Genomic DNA, 18791 nt, shown 5'->3' with positions numbered 1-18791 from the left:
TGGAGGAATAGGTGGACGCACCGTGCCTCCTCGCACAACCAAGATTAGAAAACCAATAATTTACAACAATAATTTACTATCAGAATAACACCCAGATCTGGCAGAGGATTTATCTGAATGGAAGTCAGGCAGCCAAGAAGTTGAAGTAGACGCGTTCATCCGGACTGGTAGGAGAAGACGAGCCGGCGGGCGCGGGGCTGGCTCGGGTCAGCGGCGCACGGAGGTCGGGGGAAGGTTTGGCGCAAAATCGGCGCAAAAGCCATCCAGCGCGCAAGAAGGCAGCGGTGATCCCTGAGTACGCAAGCTGCAGCTGGCAGACCCAGAGGGGCAGCGATTGTGGACCAGGGCAGAACTCGCGGCCCAGAAGCCCAGACAAGGGTCTGAGTCCAGGGGAACAGAACTACCGCCATTGTTTTCCCCCGCCCACCCCGCCCCCACATATAACGTCACAATCTAGCGACTGGGGTGCCCAGCCCCGGTGAGCACCTAAGGCTCCGCCCCCCACCGTAACAAGAGCAACCAGACCGGAAAAAAAAAAAGGAGAGACAGGGGGAAAAAAACAAAAAACAAAAAACTATGTTTTCAACAGAGCAGATCAGTCCCCCAGGACTCATCCTTTTGAGCGACCAAGAACTAGCCAATCTATCAGATGCGCAGTTCAAAACACTGGTGATCAGAAAGCTCACGGAACTGATTGATTTTGGACGAAATTTAGATGAAAGAATGCAGATTACCATAAAACAGATGCAGGAAGACACGCGGAGGAGAGCCAATAGTGAAAGGAAGGAATATGAGTCTCCAAACAATACAGTGGACCAGAAGGAAGATAGAATCAACCAAGCAGGAAAGCATGATGAAATAAGAATTCAAAAAATTGAGGAAAAGATTAAGAGCATCCAAGACACCTTTAAACGTTCCAACATCCGAATTATAGGGGTACCAGAATCGGAAGGGGAAAAGCAACAGATTGAACATGTATTTGAACAAATAATAAAGGAGAACTTCCCCAATCTGGCAAAGGGAACAGTCTTCCAAGAAATCCAAGAAGCTCAGAGAGCCCCAAAGAAGTTGGACCCAAGAAGAAACACACCAAGGCACATCATCATTACATTAGCCAAGGTAAAAACGAAGGAGAGAATCCTAGAAGCAGCAAGAGGTAAGGGGACAGTAACCTACAAAGGAGTTCCCATCAGACTGTCAGCTGATTTCTCCAAAGAGACCTTACAGGCAAGAAGGGGCTGGAAAGAAATATTCCAAGTCATGAAAGACAAGGACCTACATCCCAGATTGCTCTATCCAGCAAAGCTCTCATTTAGAATGGAAGGGCAGATAAAGTGCTTCTCAGATAAGGTCAAGTTAAAGGAGTTCATCATCACCAAGCCCTTATTTTATGAAATGCTAAAGGGACTTATCTAAGAAAAGAAGATAAAGAAAAAACGTGTATAGTAAAAGGACAGCAAACTCACAAATATTAACAACCACACCTAAAGCAAAACCAAAAGAAACTAAGTAAACAATTAGAACAGGAACAGAACCACAGAAATGGAGGGCACATGGAGGGTTAGCAGCAGGGGGGTGGGAGGAGGAGAGAGGGGGAAAAGGTATAGAGAATAAGTAGCATAGAATGTAGGTTGAAAATAGATAGGGGGAGGGCAAGAATAGTATGGGAAATGTAGAAACTAAAGAACTCATAAGTATGACACATGGACATGAACTAAAGGGGGAAATGTGGGTGGGAGGGGGGTACAGGGTGGAGGGGAGAGAAGGGGGGAAATGGGACAACTGTAATAGCATAATCAATAAAATATATATATAAAAAAAAAATTTTGTTGTCCTCGAGATAAGGTTAGTTGCAGAACTGGAACTACTAGAACACTTTACCTCCTTTCCAATTGGTAGTTGACCTCAATGTTTGAGTTAAAGGTTTAAAAAATTTTATTTTTAAAAATTGTGTAAAATTTAGATATCATCAAAATTTACCCTCTTAACTATTTTTAAGTGTATAATTCAGTGGCTTAAGTACATTCATATCACCTTGGCCAGTGTGGTTCAGTTGGTTGGGCATCGTCCTGTAAACTGAAAGGTCACAGGTTTGATTCCTGGTCAGGACACATGCCTTGGTTGCAGGTTTGGTCCCTGTTTGGGGTACATGCAAAGGGGCACTGGTTGACATTCTCTCTTGCATCGATGTTTCTCTTTCTCTCTCCTTTCCTTTCCCTCTCCCTAAAAATCAATAAGCATGTCCTCTAGTGAGGAATTAAAAAAAGTATATTCATATTATTGTGCATCCATCCCCAGAACTTTTTTCATCTTGCAAAACTGAGACTCCACCATACTCATTAAATAACTCCCTATTCCCTCTCTCCTCAGTCCCTAGCAACCACCATGCTACTTTCTATCTATGAATTTGACTGCTCCAGGTACCTTACATTAGTGGAATCATATAATATTTATCCTTTTGTGACTGGTTTATTTCACTTAACTTGATATCTTCAAGATTTATCCATGCTGTAGCATGTGTCAGAATGTTTTTTTAAGGCTTAATAATATTTCTTTGTGAATATATACTACATATTGTTTATCCATTCATCTTGTTAATGGACACTTGGGTGGCTTTCACCTTTTGGCTATTTTGAATAATGCTGCTATGGACATGAATTTACAAATACCTGTTTAAGGCTCTTCTTTCATTTCTTTTGGGCTATAACCAGAAGTGGAATTGCTGGATTATATAGTAATTCCACTTTAATTTTACATAACAGCTATTTTACATTCTAACTCCCAGTCCTTGCTAACACTTTTCCTTTTTTAAAAAAATAGTAGCCATCCTAGTGCGTATGGATTGGTATCTAATTGTGGTTTTGATTTTCATTTCCCCAAAGTTAGGTGATATTTGGCATTTTTCCATGTGCTTATTGGCTATTTGTATATCTTCTTTGGAGAAGTGTCTATCCAAGCTTTCAGCTAACTTTTTAAATCTGGTTGCTTATTTATTTTTGTGTTTAGTTATAGTAGTTCTTTATATATATTCTGAATGCAAGTCCCTCATCAGATATATGATTTGCATGTATGTTTTTACCATTCTGTGAGTTACTTTTCATTCTGTTAATAGTGCCCTTTGATGCATAAAAATTTTTTAATTTTGATGTACTTCCATTTATCTATTATTTCATTTGCTGTCTGTGTTTTTGGTGACAATATTATGTCCTGAAACTGCTATGTTTCGGATGTGTTTTAAAAATTTGGGGGGAAATGTTTAAAAAATTATCTTCCTGGAATTATACACATTTCTTGTTATATAATCTATTTATTTCATTCCTGAACTTGGGTAGCAGGGACTGCCACATGATCTGAATTTTATTGGGTTCTTGAGTTTTGGAGAACTTCTAGTGAGTTTAGATGCTGAGGGATTTAACTGAAATGTATCCATATCTATTTCCTAAGTTGTATGTTTGTTTAATGTATTTGCTGGGCATATTTAATGTCTTTCTAGTACTGAAATATAAACTCTAGGGCCTGTTATTTCTAACGTCCCTGTTTTGATTTACTGTGACTGCATTACAAAACAATTTTATTATACCTGTTTCCAAATGACTTGTCTAATCTAAGCACATCTGTTAATTACCTAACAGACTTAATCATTTGGCTAGAGTATGTTTGGCTAAATTGTCTCAGTCACTTGATTATCTCTTAATTTTTGTTTGACAGGTCACCCAGTTGACAGGTTTCTCAGATCCTGTATATGCAGAAGCTTATGTTCATGTCAACCAGTATGATATCGTCCTGGATGTGCTTGTTGTGAACCAAACCAGTGACACTTTACAGAACTGCACATTAGAGTTAGCTACTCTAGGTGAGCAAGTTTACCGTAAAGGAAGGATATTTATAGTAAATCTGTATGACGGATTATTAAGGGATGTGCACACATTTTAGGATAAGAATTTTCTTGAGCCCTTTGTGACATTTTAGTCAAGGCTTAGTATTACACTTAATACTTCGTCTTTTTCAACTCCAGTTTTCGGAAGCTCTGTGGTACTTTCTTATGCTTATGCTTTATATTCACTGAACTCGATTGCAAATGCAAATTTTTCCAAATAGAAATAAGAGCTGTTTAAGTTACAGATTTACCAAGTAGCTTAGTTAAATTTTTAATTTCCTTAGTACAGAACTAAGTATTTTCTGAGTCTATAACCAATATTTACTACATGTGGCCAGAGCAATATATCCTTAACATTTAGCAATGTGAAATGTCTTTTATTTTTCTTATTAAAGAAACAGGAATCAGACTTTCGACACTTCTACATCTGGCTTTGAAGTTGTGAAATATAAATTGTGTACGGGAACAGTGCAGTGCCCCTAGTAAATTCCACATGGGTTAAAGAGTTAACAAGAGTAACTCTTGAAGCTATCAAGAGAAAATATACTTCTGCCCTCAGCACAGCTTGATGTCTGTATAAAGAACTACGTTTCTAAGAATTTACATCTTTCTGTTGTTTTATCTTTCTTTGTAATGGATTATATAGTTTATGACTTAAGCTTTTTAAGAAGTTTATAATCATTCTTTGAAATAAAATGGTGTGCCCAAAGGACCCTGACACACTCACGTGCGTGCACACACATGAATTAAATATAGAATTATTCTGAAGAGACTATTACCTTTTAAAAGAAAGTGCATATTGATATGAATAATGTATTAAATGATTTTTTTATTTTGTCCTCATAATATTTGAATCATAACCCTCTCTTGTTTCTTACTTTGCTAGAAACTACTAAGCTGCATATATTTTAAAAAATTTACAATTTGAGAGGTGCATATTTATGTCTTTGTAACTATGTCTAAATTTTTTTCAGGGGATCTGAAACTTGTAGAAAAGCCATCTCCTTTGACACTTGCTCCTCATGATTTTGCAAACATTAAAGCTAATGTCAAAGTAGCATCAACAGAAAATGGAATAATATTTGGTAACATAGGTAAGGCATTATTTTACAGCATGTGGTGTTTGAATACTTGTATTAAAGAATTATTGTAATGAGTCACTGTGTGACATTTCTTGAGGACAGAACCTGAATCTGTTCATTTATGGAGCACCTGCTGAGGTACCAAGCACTGTACTATATTTTAGATATACAGAAATAAACCAGATAGAGTCACTGTCCTCAAGAAACCGTCCAGCAAGAGGAGGAAATAAATAAATATATAATTACAATGCAATGTGACAGGAGCTAGTTTATCTACTATGTGCTCTGGGGTCATGGGAGAAAGTGCTAACAGTATGGAAGGCTTTGTAAAGGCCAATGGCATGTTATCAGAGGATAACATTGGAACTTGGTCTCAACTTTGCATAAGCATTTGTTATAAAGTCACCAAAGGACTAGCTTCTACAGAGGCATTCAGTCAATAAACTTTTCCGGTTTTATTTTTATTTTTTAGCAATTTCTGTAGTAGGGTGGGGTCTATCGTGGTAAGAAACAAACGATCTCTGTCCTCAGTTTACAGGCGAGTACAGAAAACAGATATGTAAAGTAGATATGTGCAATTCATAATGGTAACTGTTACGAAAGAAGCCTGTGGGAATCTATGAAGCGTTAGCTTAGTTCTCTCAACATGGGGGTGGTGGAGGGGGAAGATCAGGATAGCCTTTGTGGAAGAGTTAATTCTCAAGTAGGGTTTTAAAAGATCAGTAAGTGTTCTACAGATAGACAGGGATTCAGCTGGAACAAAGGCATGTTTATACCTGGAGCTTACATGGACCAGAGGGTGGTGGTAGAAAAAAATGACTTTAAGAAAGTTAGTGGGAGCTATATTCTACTTGCCATGCTAAGGATTTTGTACTTTATCCTGCACATAAATGGATAGCCATTGAGGAATTGTAAGTGAGTTACATGATTAAATGTTTCTGTGACAGCACTATAGAAGACTGATTGGAAGAGGCAGGATGATTAACTAGTAGACTATTGTAGGAGCACAGGTGAGACATGACAGAGCTTGAGCCAACTCAGTAGTGGTTGGGATGGAGAGAAGGGCTAAGGATAATAGATATTAAGGAACTAGAATGCCCAGGACATGGTTCCTGACTGAAGAGGAAGTAGCTAAAGTAACACTCAGATTTCTTTTTTATTTGAGGTTTCAAATAGCCTTTTGTTGTACTAGTGGAGAGTAACATTCTATTTAAAAATCCAAGAGGCATTTTTCAAAGATACAACTGAAAAGAAGGGAGGAGACACAAATAAAGGAAGACCACCAAAAGGCTCAGGGATAACTTACACTCCAGTTTCCTAATTGGGTTTATGTTTGTCAGTCACTAAAACAAGGAATATAGAGAAGAGAAGAACAAATTTGAGAGACAAAGTTAAGTCTTGAGCAGGTTGAGTAATAAAGTATCTGAAGATATTCCAGGGCAATTTTGATATAAGTCTGGAACTTGAACCAGAGGTAAATATTTGTTTAAAAGCTGTGGAAGTAGAAGAAATAACCAAGGGGACTTAAAATTGAAAAGAGAAGAGATTTGAAAACCAAGTCCAGGAGAACAGTGATAGTGACAGCCTGGTCAGAGGAGGAGAAGCCTACAAAGGAGTCTGAGGAGTGGGAAGAGAAGGCAGGAAGAATTTTCAAGAAATGTCTGCACTGGTAAAAGGTCAAATAACATGAAATCTAAAAGAGAGGATCCTTTGGATTTGGTGATTAATGATACTAAAATTTGTCTTGTCCATGTCTTGGGCAGTGGTGATAAGTTGAAGACTAAATAGGAGGTAGAGGAATAGAGATAGTGAATACAGACTGTTCTGAGTGTAGGACCTCGGTTTTGATATGAGTGAGAGAGAGCATTAGAATAGAAATCAAGGATGAGGGAGACTTATTTTTTTAAGATGAGAATGTCTTGAGTATGTTCATAGGATGATTATAAGGGAAGCAAGTCAGTAGAGAATGCAAAGGTAAAGACAGAGTAAAAGAGGTAATGGTTGGTGAACCAAAGCAGGGATCACAGATGGCAGGAAATATTAACCTTAAAGAGAATGGGCAGCACTTCTCTGATACAAAAGGCAAGAAGGTGAGAGTGGATTCAGAGAAAGATACATTTATTTTTAGAAGTGGGGCTGAAAATTAAAGAAACATATTCTTGGTAACCTCAGTTTTCTCTGAAAGTAGGTAAGTTGGGGGAATGTGAAGAGATGAGGCTAGGAGGAAAGGAAGGCTCCAATGAGATTATAACTTTATACCGTGGAAAAAATAGTCATAGAAGCATATAATCTTATATCATGAAGTACTATGGCTCAGCAATATTCATTCAAAAATATTAACCCTGGCTGGTGTGGCTTAGTGGTTGAGTGCCTGCCTATGAATCAAAGGGTCGCCGGTTCGATTCCCAGTCAGGGCACATGCCTGAGTTGAGGGCCAGGTCCCCAGTAGGGAGCATGTGAGAGGCAGGCACATGTTGGTGTTTCTCTCCCTCTCCTCCTCTCTCCCTTTCCCTCTCTAAAAAATAAATAAATAAAGATATTTTTAAAAATAATTTCTTAAGCACCTACTATGAGAACACTACTATTTGTGTATTCTCCTGGTGTGCCTTACATACAGCAATTGAGTTTGAATCCTGGCTCTTACTACTTATTAGTTCTATGACCTTGAGCAACTTAATTAGCTTCTCTTTGTTTTTGCTTCTTCATCTGTAAGTTGGAAGATAATACCGTAACATAGGATTGATGTGAATATTAAACAAGTACTATTTGTAAAGCATTTAGAATACAGCAATGTTTGTACAGTAAGCATTATATAAATATTTAGTACCATAATTATTACTTAGAAATATTAAAACTTTTTAAAGTAAAATTTGCCTCTGGTGATTGAGAATTGTTTTTTGTGTGTATATTGCAGTTTATGATGTCTCTGGAGCAGCAAGTGACAGAAATTGTGTGGTCCTTAGTGATATTCACATTGACATCATGGACTATATCCAGCCTGCAAGTTGCACAGATGCTGAATTCCGTCAGATGTGGGCCGAATTTGAATGGGAAAACAAAGTTAGTTCTGGGAGATTTATTCGAGCTCCTTGTTTTTGTTTCTTTTTAGCTAGTGTTGAGGGATTCTTCTAGAAAATTAATCCTGTTAAAAAAATGTCAGATGTGAAAAACAAAGTCTTTCAGTATCTATTCTTGCAAATTAGCCTTAGTTGAAAGTCACACAAGTTAGTTTGGTAAGTAGCTGTTGGAAATCTGTGAGAGTATAATTACTCTGATTGATTGGTTGATTGATTGATTGACAATATAGACAATATTCCATTTCTTGTATGTATGAATAATACATTATCATTGGATTTGGTATCCAAAAGAGGCTTTACAAAGTCAGTGGCTTGCTGCACAACTTTCTTTGAGCCTTGATTTTTATTAGAAATACTTTAGATGCAGTGCTCTGTTGATTTTCTGCGAAGTTATCTATATCTGAAAGTTCTGATATCATCCTGCATTTTGTTGGGTTTTATAGATGTCATTTATTTTTTTTGTTGTCTATCCTTCCTCACTAAATACTTGGAAGAATGGTCTCATATGACATATGAGTGATGTTTCTCAATCCCAATATAAGGAATTCACAACTTGCTTATTGTAAGAATTATAACCTGCATAGGTGAAGAAAAAAGAAAATAGTGTAATATGATTTTATGTATCTTTATGTACTTGTATTGCTTTTAGTACAATTGTTTGATATTGAAAAAAATTTTTTAAAGAAATTACAATCTTTTTGACTTTTTTCTGTGTCTTTACAGGTGACAGTTAACACAAATATAATTGATTTAAATGACTATTTACAACACATATTAAAGTCAACCAACATGAAATGCCTTACTCCAGAGAAGGTAAGATTTGACCGAGACCTTCTGAAATCCAATAGAGAGGAATATGGTAGATTCCAGGCTTCTTGTATATCCTGTAGTGTATTTTTGCTATTATTCAGCATGAGAAAAGCAGCGTCTTTCTGGACTAGCTAAAAGAAGTTATCCCATAGCATGTATGAATCTGTTTACCTCTTTCTTCTGCACTATATCAGTCTGCTTGTTCCTAGTGCAGGGACTCAGGTGAATCGTCAAATTAGTTTCTCTTTCAGTCTTATCCCTTTCAGCTAAAAGCTTATTTCAAAATAATTTCTGATACTCAGCTGGAAAATATTCATGATGTCTTCTGTTGGCTCCTCTTGTGGGATACAATATATCTGTTTATGTAGAAAATTGTTGATATGCTTTGCTTATCTGCTATGTTTGTGTATGTATGAAAAAAAAAGACCAGAAAGAAAAAATAAAGTTTTTATAATATTAGTTTTATCAGTAAAAGAATGTCTGCTGCCAGATAAGTGAGTCCAATAGTACTCTGTGAGCTGTTGGATATACAGTAATGAACAAAATTAAAGTAAATCTTTTTCTTCATGGAGCTTAGGTCTGATGTGGATGGCAGTCAAACAACTATAAGTAAACAGAGAATGTATAAATACAAGTTAGGATAAGTGTTATTTCTTTACATTCAGGTTTATATAGACATGGTAAAATCCATACTGTTTACATGTGTAGTTCCATGAGTTTAGACAAATTTATACAGTCATGTGCTCACTACCATATGATAACTACTATTTTAGTGATAATTTGTCTGTGTTCTTCAGTCTTGCTTACATGTAAGTTCTTTAGTAATAGTAGAGTACTGAATTTATCACAAATTTCTTCCAGGCACTTTCTGGTTACTGTGGCTTTATGGCAGCCAACCTCTATGCTCGGTCCATATTTGGAGAAGATGCACTTGCAAATGTCAGCATTGAGAAGCCTATTCAACAGGGACCAGAGGCCCCTGTTACTGGCCACATCAGAATTCGTGCGAAGAGTCAGGTAACAGTTGCTTTTATTGAGATCGTCCCTGAATTGAACAAGAGGAGGAAGAATTGATGTCTTTTTTGTTTCTGTGTGTAGTATTCTCTGTCCTAGTGTTTTGTGCTAGTAGATGCATATATATGTAATGTATTCTCTGAATAGAAATACACCTTCGGATTTATTAAAATGACTCACCTTTTGGGCCTTATTTTGGATATTTGCTTAAAAGCAGATCGATTCCCATGGGGTATTTGTGAAATGGGTTCTTTAGAGTTTTTTTGAAATCCAAACCATAAATCTAGTAACTGCCTGTAAATCTAGCACTAAAAGTACTTAACCAAGTAAGGTGGTTTTGGTGAATCTGATTTGTACGTCCGTGGTTTCATTGTCAAAGGTTGTATTATTGAATGGGGGCTTGGTTAAGATAGAATAACCTGCTGGTTTTACGTCGTGTCAATAATTATAAATATTTTCATTCTTGTTTACAGGGCATGGCCTTAAGTCTTGGAGATAAAATCAACTTGTCTCAGAAGAAAACCAGTATATAAGAATAAACAAAAAGTCCTTGCAGCTTTACAGCTAAAATTTAGGTATGGGCTTATTGGACTCCAGCATCTTTTGTACTCTTTCATGCTTTATGTTATATAGGATCTGAGTTCATGCTGAATGCATTGCAGCCAATAATTTATAGCCTTTCCCTTAAATCAAGATTGAGTTTAAAATTATAGTTCGTCTTTTGTCTTAACAGTTCTGAATGGTGTCTTCAAAGTATATGATGTTTCTCATTGTACCAAGACCATTTTCACAGTACAATAAACAGATCTATTCCTAAATCTTTTGTTATTTTATAAATAAATGTATAATTACATAATTTTAGTTATGTAGCAGTGGATTCCTTTTATTTGCGTTACAGATTTCTGTTACAAATTTGAATTACTTTGAGTTGTGTATATATGAACTTTATTAAGAGAATTTACAAACCTACTGATGTGAAATGAGACAGGTCTTGGTTTACTTGATTGAGTTTTACTTAATATTCTAACATCAGCATTTCTAAAAATGCCTCATTATATTATAAAGGACTTTCCTCTGGAATTTAGCTCCAGGAAAAAGTATCCAAAAACTTGAGAAAACACACCCAGCTTCAGTTTAAAAGAGTAGTATTGTGAATCTTGACTGAAATAAACATACTATTCTAATTATCCTGAATAATTATGAAAAACAGATAATCCAAAAGAGATTTTATTCATTCACATTTCGCTCTGGGTGTTCCTTTATATTTGTTAGGAATTAATTGGTTCCTGCCAGTTATTGAAGCTACATTGGGAGAATTTAACTCCAGAGGATTGAAAAAGCTATTCTGTTTCCATGATGCCTCCCTGCTTTACTCCTCCCTTTTTTCTCACTTTACACCAAGTGGGGCACCATCACCTCCTATTGTGATAACAAACGCTTTTCTGAGCTGAATTCCCTAGAGGCTGCTTGTGCTGTCCTTTTGGCCCTTACCTTCCTTGGGCATGATTGCAGTAGTCTGATCTCTTAGCTCTGTGGAACATTAACTGGTCCACTCTGTCTTACAGTTAGGCTTCAGGCTACATTCAGGAAGAGTCCATAGATAAGGTCTGTGAAAGAGTGAAAGCAGCATCTCCTATTTCAGCACTTGAGTGAGACTGGAATGATTTGTTTGGATTGTCAAGGAAATTGATATCTTGTGTGATGTCATAAACTTTGAAGCCAGTTGCTTATTTAATCAAAAAGAAACAGAGGATTACCAGGCATTTGAGATTCCAGAGTATTGAAATCTCAAAGAGTAGGTGGCTGCCCAATGAAAGACACTAGGGATGTAGGAAGAGAGTGTTGGGTGTTGGGTTGATGCATTGAGTCAAAGTCTGGAGATTTTTAGTGGAAGCAGTGTAACTGATGCAACTTTTTTTGGATAAGATCATTTCCCAAAGTATGCTCCATTGAACGTTAGATTTTTTTGTTTTTGTTTAAGATTTATTTTATTTTTAGAGAGGGGAAGGGAGGAGAAAGAAGAGAGAAACATCAATGTGTAACCGCACATTGCCTGCTACTGGGGACCTGCCCTGCAATCCAGGCATGTGCCCTGACTAGGAATGAAACCAGCTACCCTTTAGTTTGCAGGCCGGAGCTCAACCACTGAGCCACACAAGCCAGGGCTGAACATAGATTTCTTGATATCATTAGGTTTTCTGAGAGAGAGAGCATTTCAAAGTCAAGTAAGTTTGGGAAAAACTTTATACTATCCTGTACTGGGAATTCATCATTCACATTAGCATACTAAAAATTCCAAGAGTAGCCCTGGCTGGTGTGGCTCAGTGGATTGAGTTCTGGCCTGCAAACCAAAGGGCCTAGGGCTTAGTTTCCAGTCAGGGCACATGCCTGGGTTGGGGGCCAGGTCCCCAGCAAGGGGCATGTGAGAGGCAACTAACCACACATTAATGTATCTCTCCTTCTCTCACTCCCATCCCCTCTCTCTAAAAATAAATAAATAAAATCTTTAAAAAAATTCCAGGAGTACTTCTATAAAGAAAGCAGATTAGTTTGGTTTAACCTATCAGATCCTAATCTTATTTGACCAGGGAATTCTTTTTTCATAGAACATTTATTCACAATGTAGGACAGGAAAACTGACTTATCATGTTAAACATTTTGGTTTTGTATTCACAATCCATCAGTATTGCATTTAAGATCTCAAGAAATTATGCCGCTGTATGTCCTAGAGTATGCTGCTGTATGTTTTAGAGAAGATTGCCTGCCTAACATATTCAGGTCATTTTTGTTGGGGTCGAATTGGCTCACATTGCAATTTTCTTAAATTCCTAAATATGGAAAACAAAGAGGTGTTAACAGAGTTGTCACATATCTATTGTACATTAAGCTATTTACTTCCATAGCATTTTATTAGCTTTGTGTGGTTAATGTAAACTGCACAATTGGATAGCAGCACTGGTTAGAGAAGCTGTTTATACTGTGCTCTCTTAATTAGGATATAATATACATTTAAAGGTGGTGGCTGCTCACAGTGGACGATAGTGGTCCGGCTGGTGTGGCTTGGTTGGGCATTTTCCCACAAAAATGAAAGTTGTGGGTTCAGTTCCCAGTCAGGGCACATGCCTAGGTTGTGGGTGTGGTTCTCCGTCAGGGCATGGGAGAGAAGCAACCAATTGATGTTTCTGTCTCACATTGATGTTTCTCTCCTCTTTCTCCCTTCCTCTCTCTCTAAAATCAACAAGCATGTCCTTGAATGAAGATTAAAAAATATAAAATTAAATTTAAAAATTTTTAAAAAAAATTTTTTTAAAGACTATACTATATAATTAGGACCATAACATCTAGTAAGGAAATAAATATAGCATCTGACACCCAGTGAGGACATAACAGGTAAATAATTGAATGAACTTATCTGTAAATCTTAGAATTAAATGGCCATTGTATTTTGCTGTCTTAACACTAGAGGGGGTTCTGTGCAGTTACTTTTATTTAGCGATTAGAAGTGATTGGAATTTAAAGTTGTTTTCAGTGATATTTTGATAGCTGTAAGAAACTTTTCTTTGTGATTTATAAATACTGTAGGAGACAAAAGTACTCATTTCAGGATGTCTGAAAAGACAAGAGAATCAAAATACTTTTAGAAACTCAATGTCAGATGTGAAATACCTATACAATGTATTGGGTAAACTAAGTAGTTTTACTGGTGACTTTTGCCTTCCACACTGGTAAATGTTCTTAGCTAAACCTTCCCCTTAAATCAGGATTCAGTTTAAAATTATAGTTAAAAAAATTAATTAGCCCTGGCTGGTGCGGCTCAGTGGATTGAGTGCTAGCCTGCAAACCAAAGGGTTGTTTGATTTCCAGCCAGGGCACATGCCTGAATTGGTAGGCCAGATCCCCAGTAGGGGGCGTGCAAGAGGCAACCACATATTGATGTTTCTTTCCCTCCTCCCTCCCTTCCCCTCTAAAAATAAACAAAATCGTTTTTAATATAATTAATTATAGTTGTCTTTTGTCCAAACAGTTCTGAATGCTTTCCTCAAAGTAGAGTCAGATATATCAGCTCCCTACCTACTGCCCTCTCCCAGACTCTTATGTATCATCAGTGTTGCTTGTCCCCCTCCTTGGGCTCTGCTCTTTCCCCCCGGATATCAGGGGCCTAAGTGAGTTAATGAGGTGTAGTGCAGATGTTTGTTTAGAATAAAAAAAAAGAAGTGTGGAGTCCTATCTGCCACTTACTTGCTGTGCGGTCTTAGACAATGGTAAGTAGCTGATTTATTGAATGCATAACACTGAGTGCTTTTTCCATGACATGTAATCCTCCTGATGACTCTATGAGGCAAATATTAATGTCATTTACTGATGGTGATTACACCCAAAATGAGTATTGATAAGCAAATTGTATTAAGTATATACAGTATGTAAGTAATATACACAGAGGATAAGTTACTATTAAGGCTTAGTAGTAAGAGTTGAACCCAGATGTAAAGCCAGTATGCCTGACATCAAAGCCCTTGCAACTAGTCACACATTGCCACCATGGCCTAATCCCTTTGTGCCTCCGTTTCCACATTCATAAGGTGCTTATAATGTTTGCTTTATAAAGTTGACATGATATGGTGTATTTATTACGACTATTTGGTACATAGTAAATCTCGTTCCATTTCTTTGCCCATTCACCTTTTGTTCTTACACTACAGAGAAAACAAACCTGTTCCCCTTACCATCTTGATCCCTCCTTCAGAATTTAGGTCCTAATTTTATGCTGTACTTGAATGCTTTGTTTTTGTTTTTAAAACCAGTAACTTAAAAGAAACTTCATTTCTCTAGAAGCCTTTGAGGTATCATCGGATCCTCAACCTTGTAACAGTATTTGTCATGTCAGTTTTTTAAGTGGCTGTTGACACTTCTGTTTATCAACTATTGTTACCACAGCTACGTGTAACTGTCACAATCCATTTATCTCATGGGATAAATGGCCTGTGATGAACACACTGGTTTGGTTTCCTTTCAGAATGACAACCAAATAACATTCTTTAACAATCTGAGAAATAAATGCAGTTAGGTTATAATAACAATGTGATATTTAGAGTTGCTCACGCTGATCAAAAGTCACTTCTAGCAATCACACCACTTTTTAAAAATTTTCTCTAGCGTGGCAGGATCTCTTTGAGAAGTCAGGCAGGAACAAAAGAATGCAAATGGGAATTATGCCTTTTATATGGGGTTCTCTGTGTATTGGGTTCTGAGATAACGACTCTATTTTTGAACAACTGTACAACCAACAAGATACAAAACTGAAATGCAGTAGGGTGGTCTAAAATAGCCCTGAATGAGTCTTCCTAGATCTAATCTCAATACTCTAAGTAGCTTTCTGAAAATAGATGTGTGTCTCTGGGCCTATCTCTTTATCTGCAAAATGAAATAATGTAGTTAACTGACTGCTTAAGAAATTGGTGCTGAGGAAGAAAAAGCCTTGTGTTTTTATAGCAACTTCTTCAACAAACTTTATAATCAACTGGAATATCTCCACCTATATACTACCCACAAATACCTGAAAATCAACATGAAATGGAACTGAGCTTGCCCCTCAAACTTGTTCTTCTGCTCTGTGTTCTCTGGTCACTTATGCTAGAAACCCAGCAGTCACCCTTAACTCTACCTTCACCCCCTAGTTCTCATCAGACATTGTTCCCCTTTCTTCCACAGTGTTTTTCTAATCTTTTGTTGTTGTTGTTAACTCCTGCTGAGATTGTCCTGGTTTAGATTTTTGCCATCTTTATTCTAGACTGCTACAGTGACCTAACCATAAATTTCACATACAATTCTAAAACTAAAGCCTATGCTTTAATCTTGACCACATGCAACAGTTGCTATACAATTCCTTGACCTGTTCAAGCTCTTCCCTGGTAATACCATTTTGGCATACATACCTAAAAAAAAGGAAAAAGTCCAAAGATTTTTAAAAAGATTTCATTTATTTATTTTTAGAGAGTGGGGAAGGGAGGGAGAAAGGGAGAGAAACATCAATGCGTGGTTGCCTCTCATGTGGCCCCCTACTGGGGACCTGGCCTGCAACCCAGGCACGTGCCCCAGATGGGAATCAAACCAGCAACCCTTTGGTTCACAGGCCTGTGCTCTATCCACTGAGCTATGCCGGCTGGGGCTCAAAGATTTTAATATTTTTAATAAGGAGAATTGAAAATGATGGTGTACCCCAAAATGAGTATTGACCCAAATGGTAAGTATATGCAGTGTGTAAGAGAACCCAGTAAATAGTAGATGTTCAATAAATACTTGCTGAGTGACCAAATGAGTCAAACATGCAGCTATAAAGATAACAGTGTGGATTAAATTTCACTGAACATGTGCCAGTGAAATAACATTAGGGGGAAAACACACTACTTTGTAAGAATGTCTCTTACATTTTAAGATGAATCAGGATATGTTACAGACATACTGCCTGACTCTCGAAGTGATTAAAAAAAAATCAAAATATACCAGTTCTGTCACTAGAACATCTTGAAAATAAATCCTGTCTACCTCGGGTCACTGGGCGTGGCTAAGATCATTCATTGGCAGAGTCCCTGAATCCAACTCGAGTGATTTTTAGATTTGTGATATTGATCTCTTGGGCCTCTGAGTGGATGAAACTTCAGCTGCTTCTGGGTCCACCCAGAGAGCTGGCTGGCATCCTCTTGTAAGTACTGCCTTCTCTTATAACAGGGTAGGGACTGAATCTTACCGCACAGGACCCCAGCCAGGGTAGCAGGGCAGTGCCTATCTGGCTCAAGGTGTCTGTCTGAGAAAATTACTGAACTCTGCTAAGCTACCAAACCATTTCTTAAAGCCCAACAACATTAAAAAGTGAATTTAATGAATCATAATCAAAATTTTCTCTTTCTATGAAGTTGTTTCAGGTCACACTTTTTTTTTTAAACGACCCTGTGCTTTGAGTAAAGGTATGACTATCACTCATGCTGTAAGTAAAGGAATGACTATTAAGAGTGTGGTTTTCAAACTGCCTGCTAGTAGAGTGGGATTCCACAAACTAGACTAATGTGTTCCCACAGTTAAATAACAGTGTCCTTTTCCCCAAATCCAAGAAAATTCGGTAGATAGATTTTTGTCAGTTGTGTGTTTCTTCTCTGTAAGTGTTTTTGATACATTAATATCTGCTACCAAATGTAAAAGGCTATAAGGAAGCATTATGGGAATATTTAGTCAGCTGAACATTCTTGGCTGAAGTTTGTCTTTGTGGCCATTTGTGCTCCTCGTTGTTTTATTTGTATACACATACTTTCTGGTAGTAAACTGTTCCTTGTTCATCAGATGGAGTTAAATGTGCTACCATGGTGGCAGCAAAGAACAACTTGATTCCTAGGTGCTCCACCACTGGAACTTAGGTGCCTGTGCAAAATCCAAAGTCCAAATATTCTTATGTAATTTGTACAGATCATATAGGCACTACTTTAATGAAAGTAACCCTTGGTAATAAAAGTGTAAATATAAGTTCAGGTAATCCTTGGCTTATGCCTTCAATATGACTTCTGGAAAAGCCCTGGGAGAATGTGCCCTGGTTTTTAGCACTCAGCATGTAATTAAGACTTCCCTTATTCCCTAACCTAAGGCACAAGATGGGAACTTTCTAGGACCCTTGGGCTCTGACTGATAATACTGTATGTCTTGTTCTGTGCTGTGTTCTGAAGTTTCTAAGGGTAAAATATAGTTTGGTGAGTATTTTAAGGACATGTAAACACCTAATCAGAGAAAAATGTACTAGCTGCTGTGAGAGAACAAAAACCTAGTAACTATCAAAGAAGGTCAAGCATGGTTTCACAAAAGGGTGACGTTTGAACTAAGCCTTGAAAAGCATAAATTTGCCTGCTGAATGTCAGATAAAAGATGGGAAAGCCATTGCAACCACACAGGACAATTCGGGTAAAGTCACGAGTGCATGGCACAAGAGAATGTGTTCTACTCAACGTACATGTAGGATGTACTGAGGGGCAATGGCAGATGGTGAGGCTGGAGAGGGTAGACGAGTCAGGCTGGGGCGTTCAAACTTTGTCTTATGGGAATGAAGAACTACTAAGGATTTTAAAGCAGATAAGTGAAACGATGAGATTTGCATTTAGGAAAACCTCTGACTAGTTTAGACAGTAGATGGGGCTGTGGGAGACCAGTTACAACATGTGAGTGGGACGTGGTAGAAGCAGGGAGTAGAGGACAGGGAGAAGCCTTGAAGTTACCGGTTTTGCCCTGGCTGGTGTGGCTCAGTGGATTGAGTGCTGGCCTGCAAGTCAAGGGATCACTGGTTCAATTATCAGTCAGGGCACATGCTTGGGTTGTGGGCCAGGTCCCCAAATGGGGGTGCAGGAGAAGCAACCACACGTTGATGTTTCTCTCCCTTTCTTTCTCCCTCCTTTCCCCTCATCTAAAAATAAAATAAGTTACAGGTTTCCCTAAAGGCAAATGATGCTCTGATAAGCAGGTAGGGCAACCAAATCTGTTTTTCTTCATGTATAGTATGGGAACAATTATCCTTCCCCTTCCTGTCTTAAGGGGTTACTGAAATGGCAATGAAATGTAATCTGTAAAGATGTGTACAAATGGGCAGTAGAGTAGCTATTAATAATGTTGTCATAGTGATCTTCACCCACAGAACAAATATGAGGTTGAACGATACAAAATTCTCTATGGCTAAAAAAAAAAATGAGCAGTGTCAGGTGATTCAACCTCATAGTTTGTGTGTTAGTTTTTCCTGTTACTTCCTGCCTCCTTTTCAGCCATATCATAGCTTTTTTTTTTAAAGATGAACAATACATTTCATCAGGGGGATTTCCAGGAATGCTGGGAAAGCAAGTGTGGTAGCAAGTGTACAGGCTTTGAAGTCAGATAAACCTGGAATCAACTTTTCCTCTGTAATAT

The 18791-nt window shown here is 37.7% G+C and overlaps 1 protein-coding gene across 1 annotated transcript in view; it reads left to right on the top strand.

Annotated features, from left to right (window-relative positions):
• Positions 1-10721, top strand: part of COPB1 (COPI coat complex subunit beta 1) — a 36762-nt gene extending 26041 nt beyond the window's left edge. The window contains exons 17-22 of the mRNA XM_028516984.2: positions 3709-3853; positions 4852-4971; positions 7874-8019; positions 8760-8849; positions 9708-9863; positions 10334-10721. Of these exons, the coding sequence (XP_028372785.1) occupies positions 3709-3853; positions 4852-4971; positions 7874-8019; positions 8760-8849; positions 9708-9863; positions 10334-10393 (717 nt within the window). The 3' untranslated portion in view covers positions 10394-10721. The remainder of the gene's footprint in view (positions 1-3708; positions 3854-4851; positions 4972-7873; positions 8020-8759; positions 8850-9707; positions 9864-10333) is intronic.
• Positions 10722-18791: the final 8070 nt, after the last annotated feature.

This window comes from Phyllostomus discolor, chromosome 6, assembly GCF_004126475.2.
Source record: "Phyllostomus discolor isolate MPI-MPIP mPhyDis1 chromosome 6, mPhyDis1.pri.v3, whole genome shotgun sequence".
NCBI lineage: Eukaryota > Metazoa > Chordata > Mammalia > Chiroptera > Phyllostomidae > Phyllostomus > Phyllostomus discolor.
Note: the sequence above shows the minus strand (reverse complement) of the source record. Positions and strands in the feature narration are given on the sequence as shown.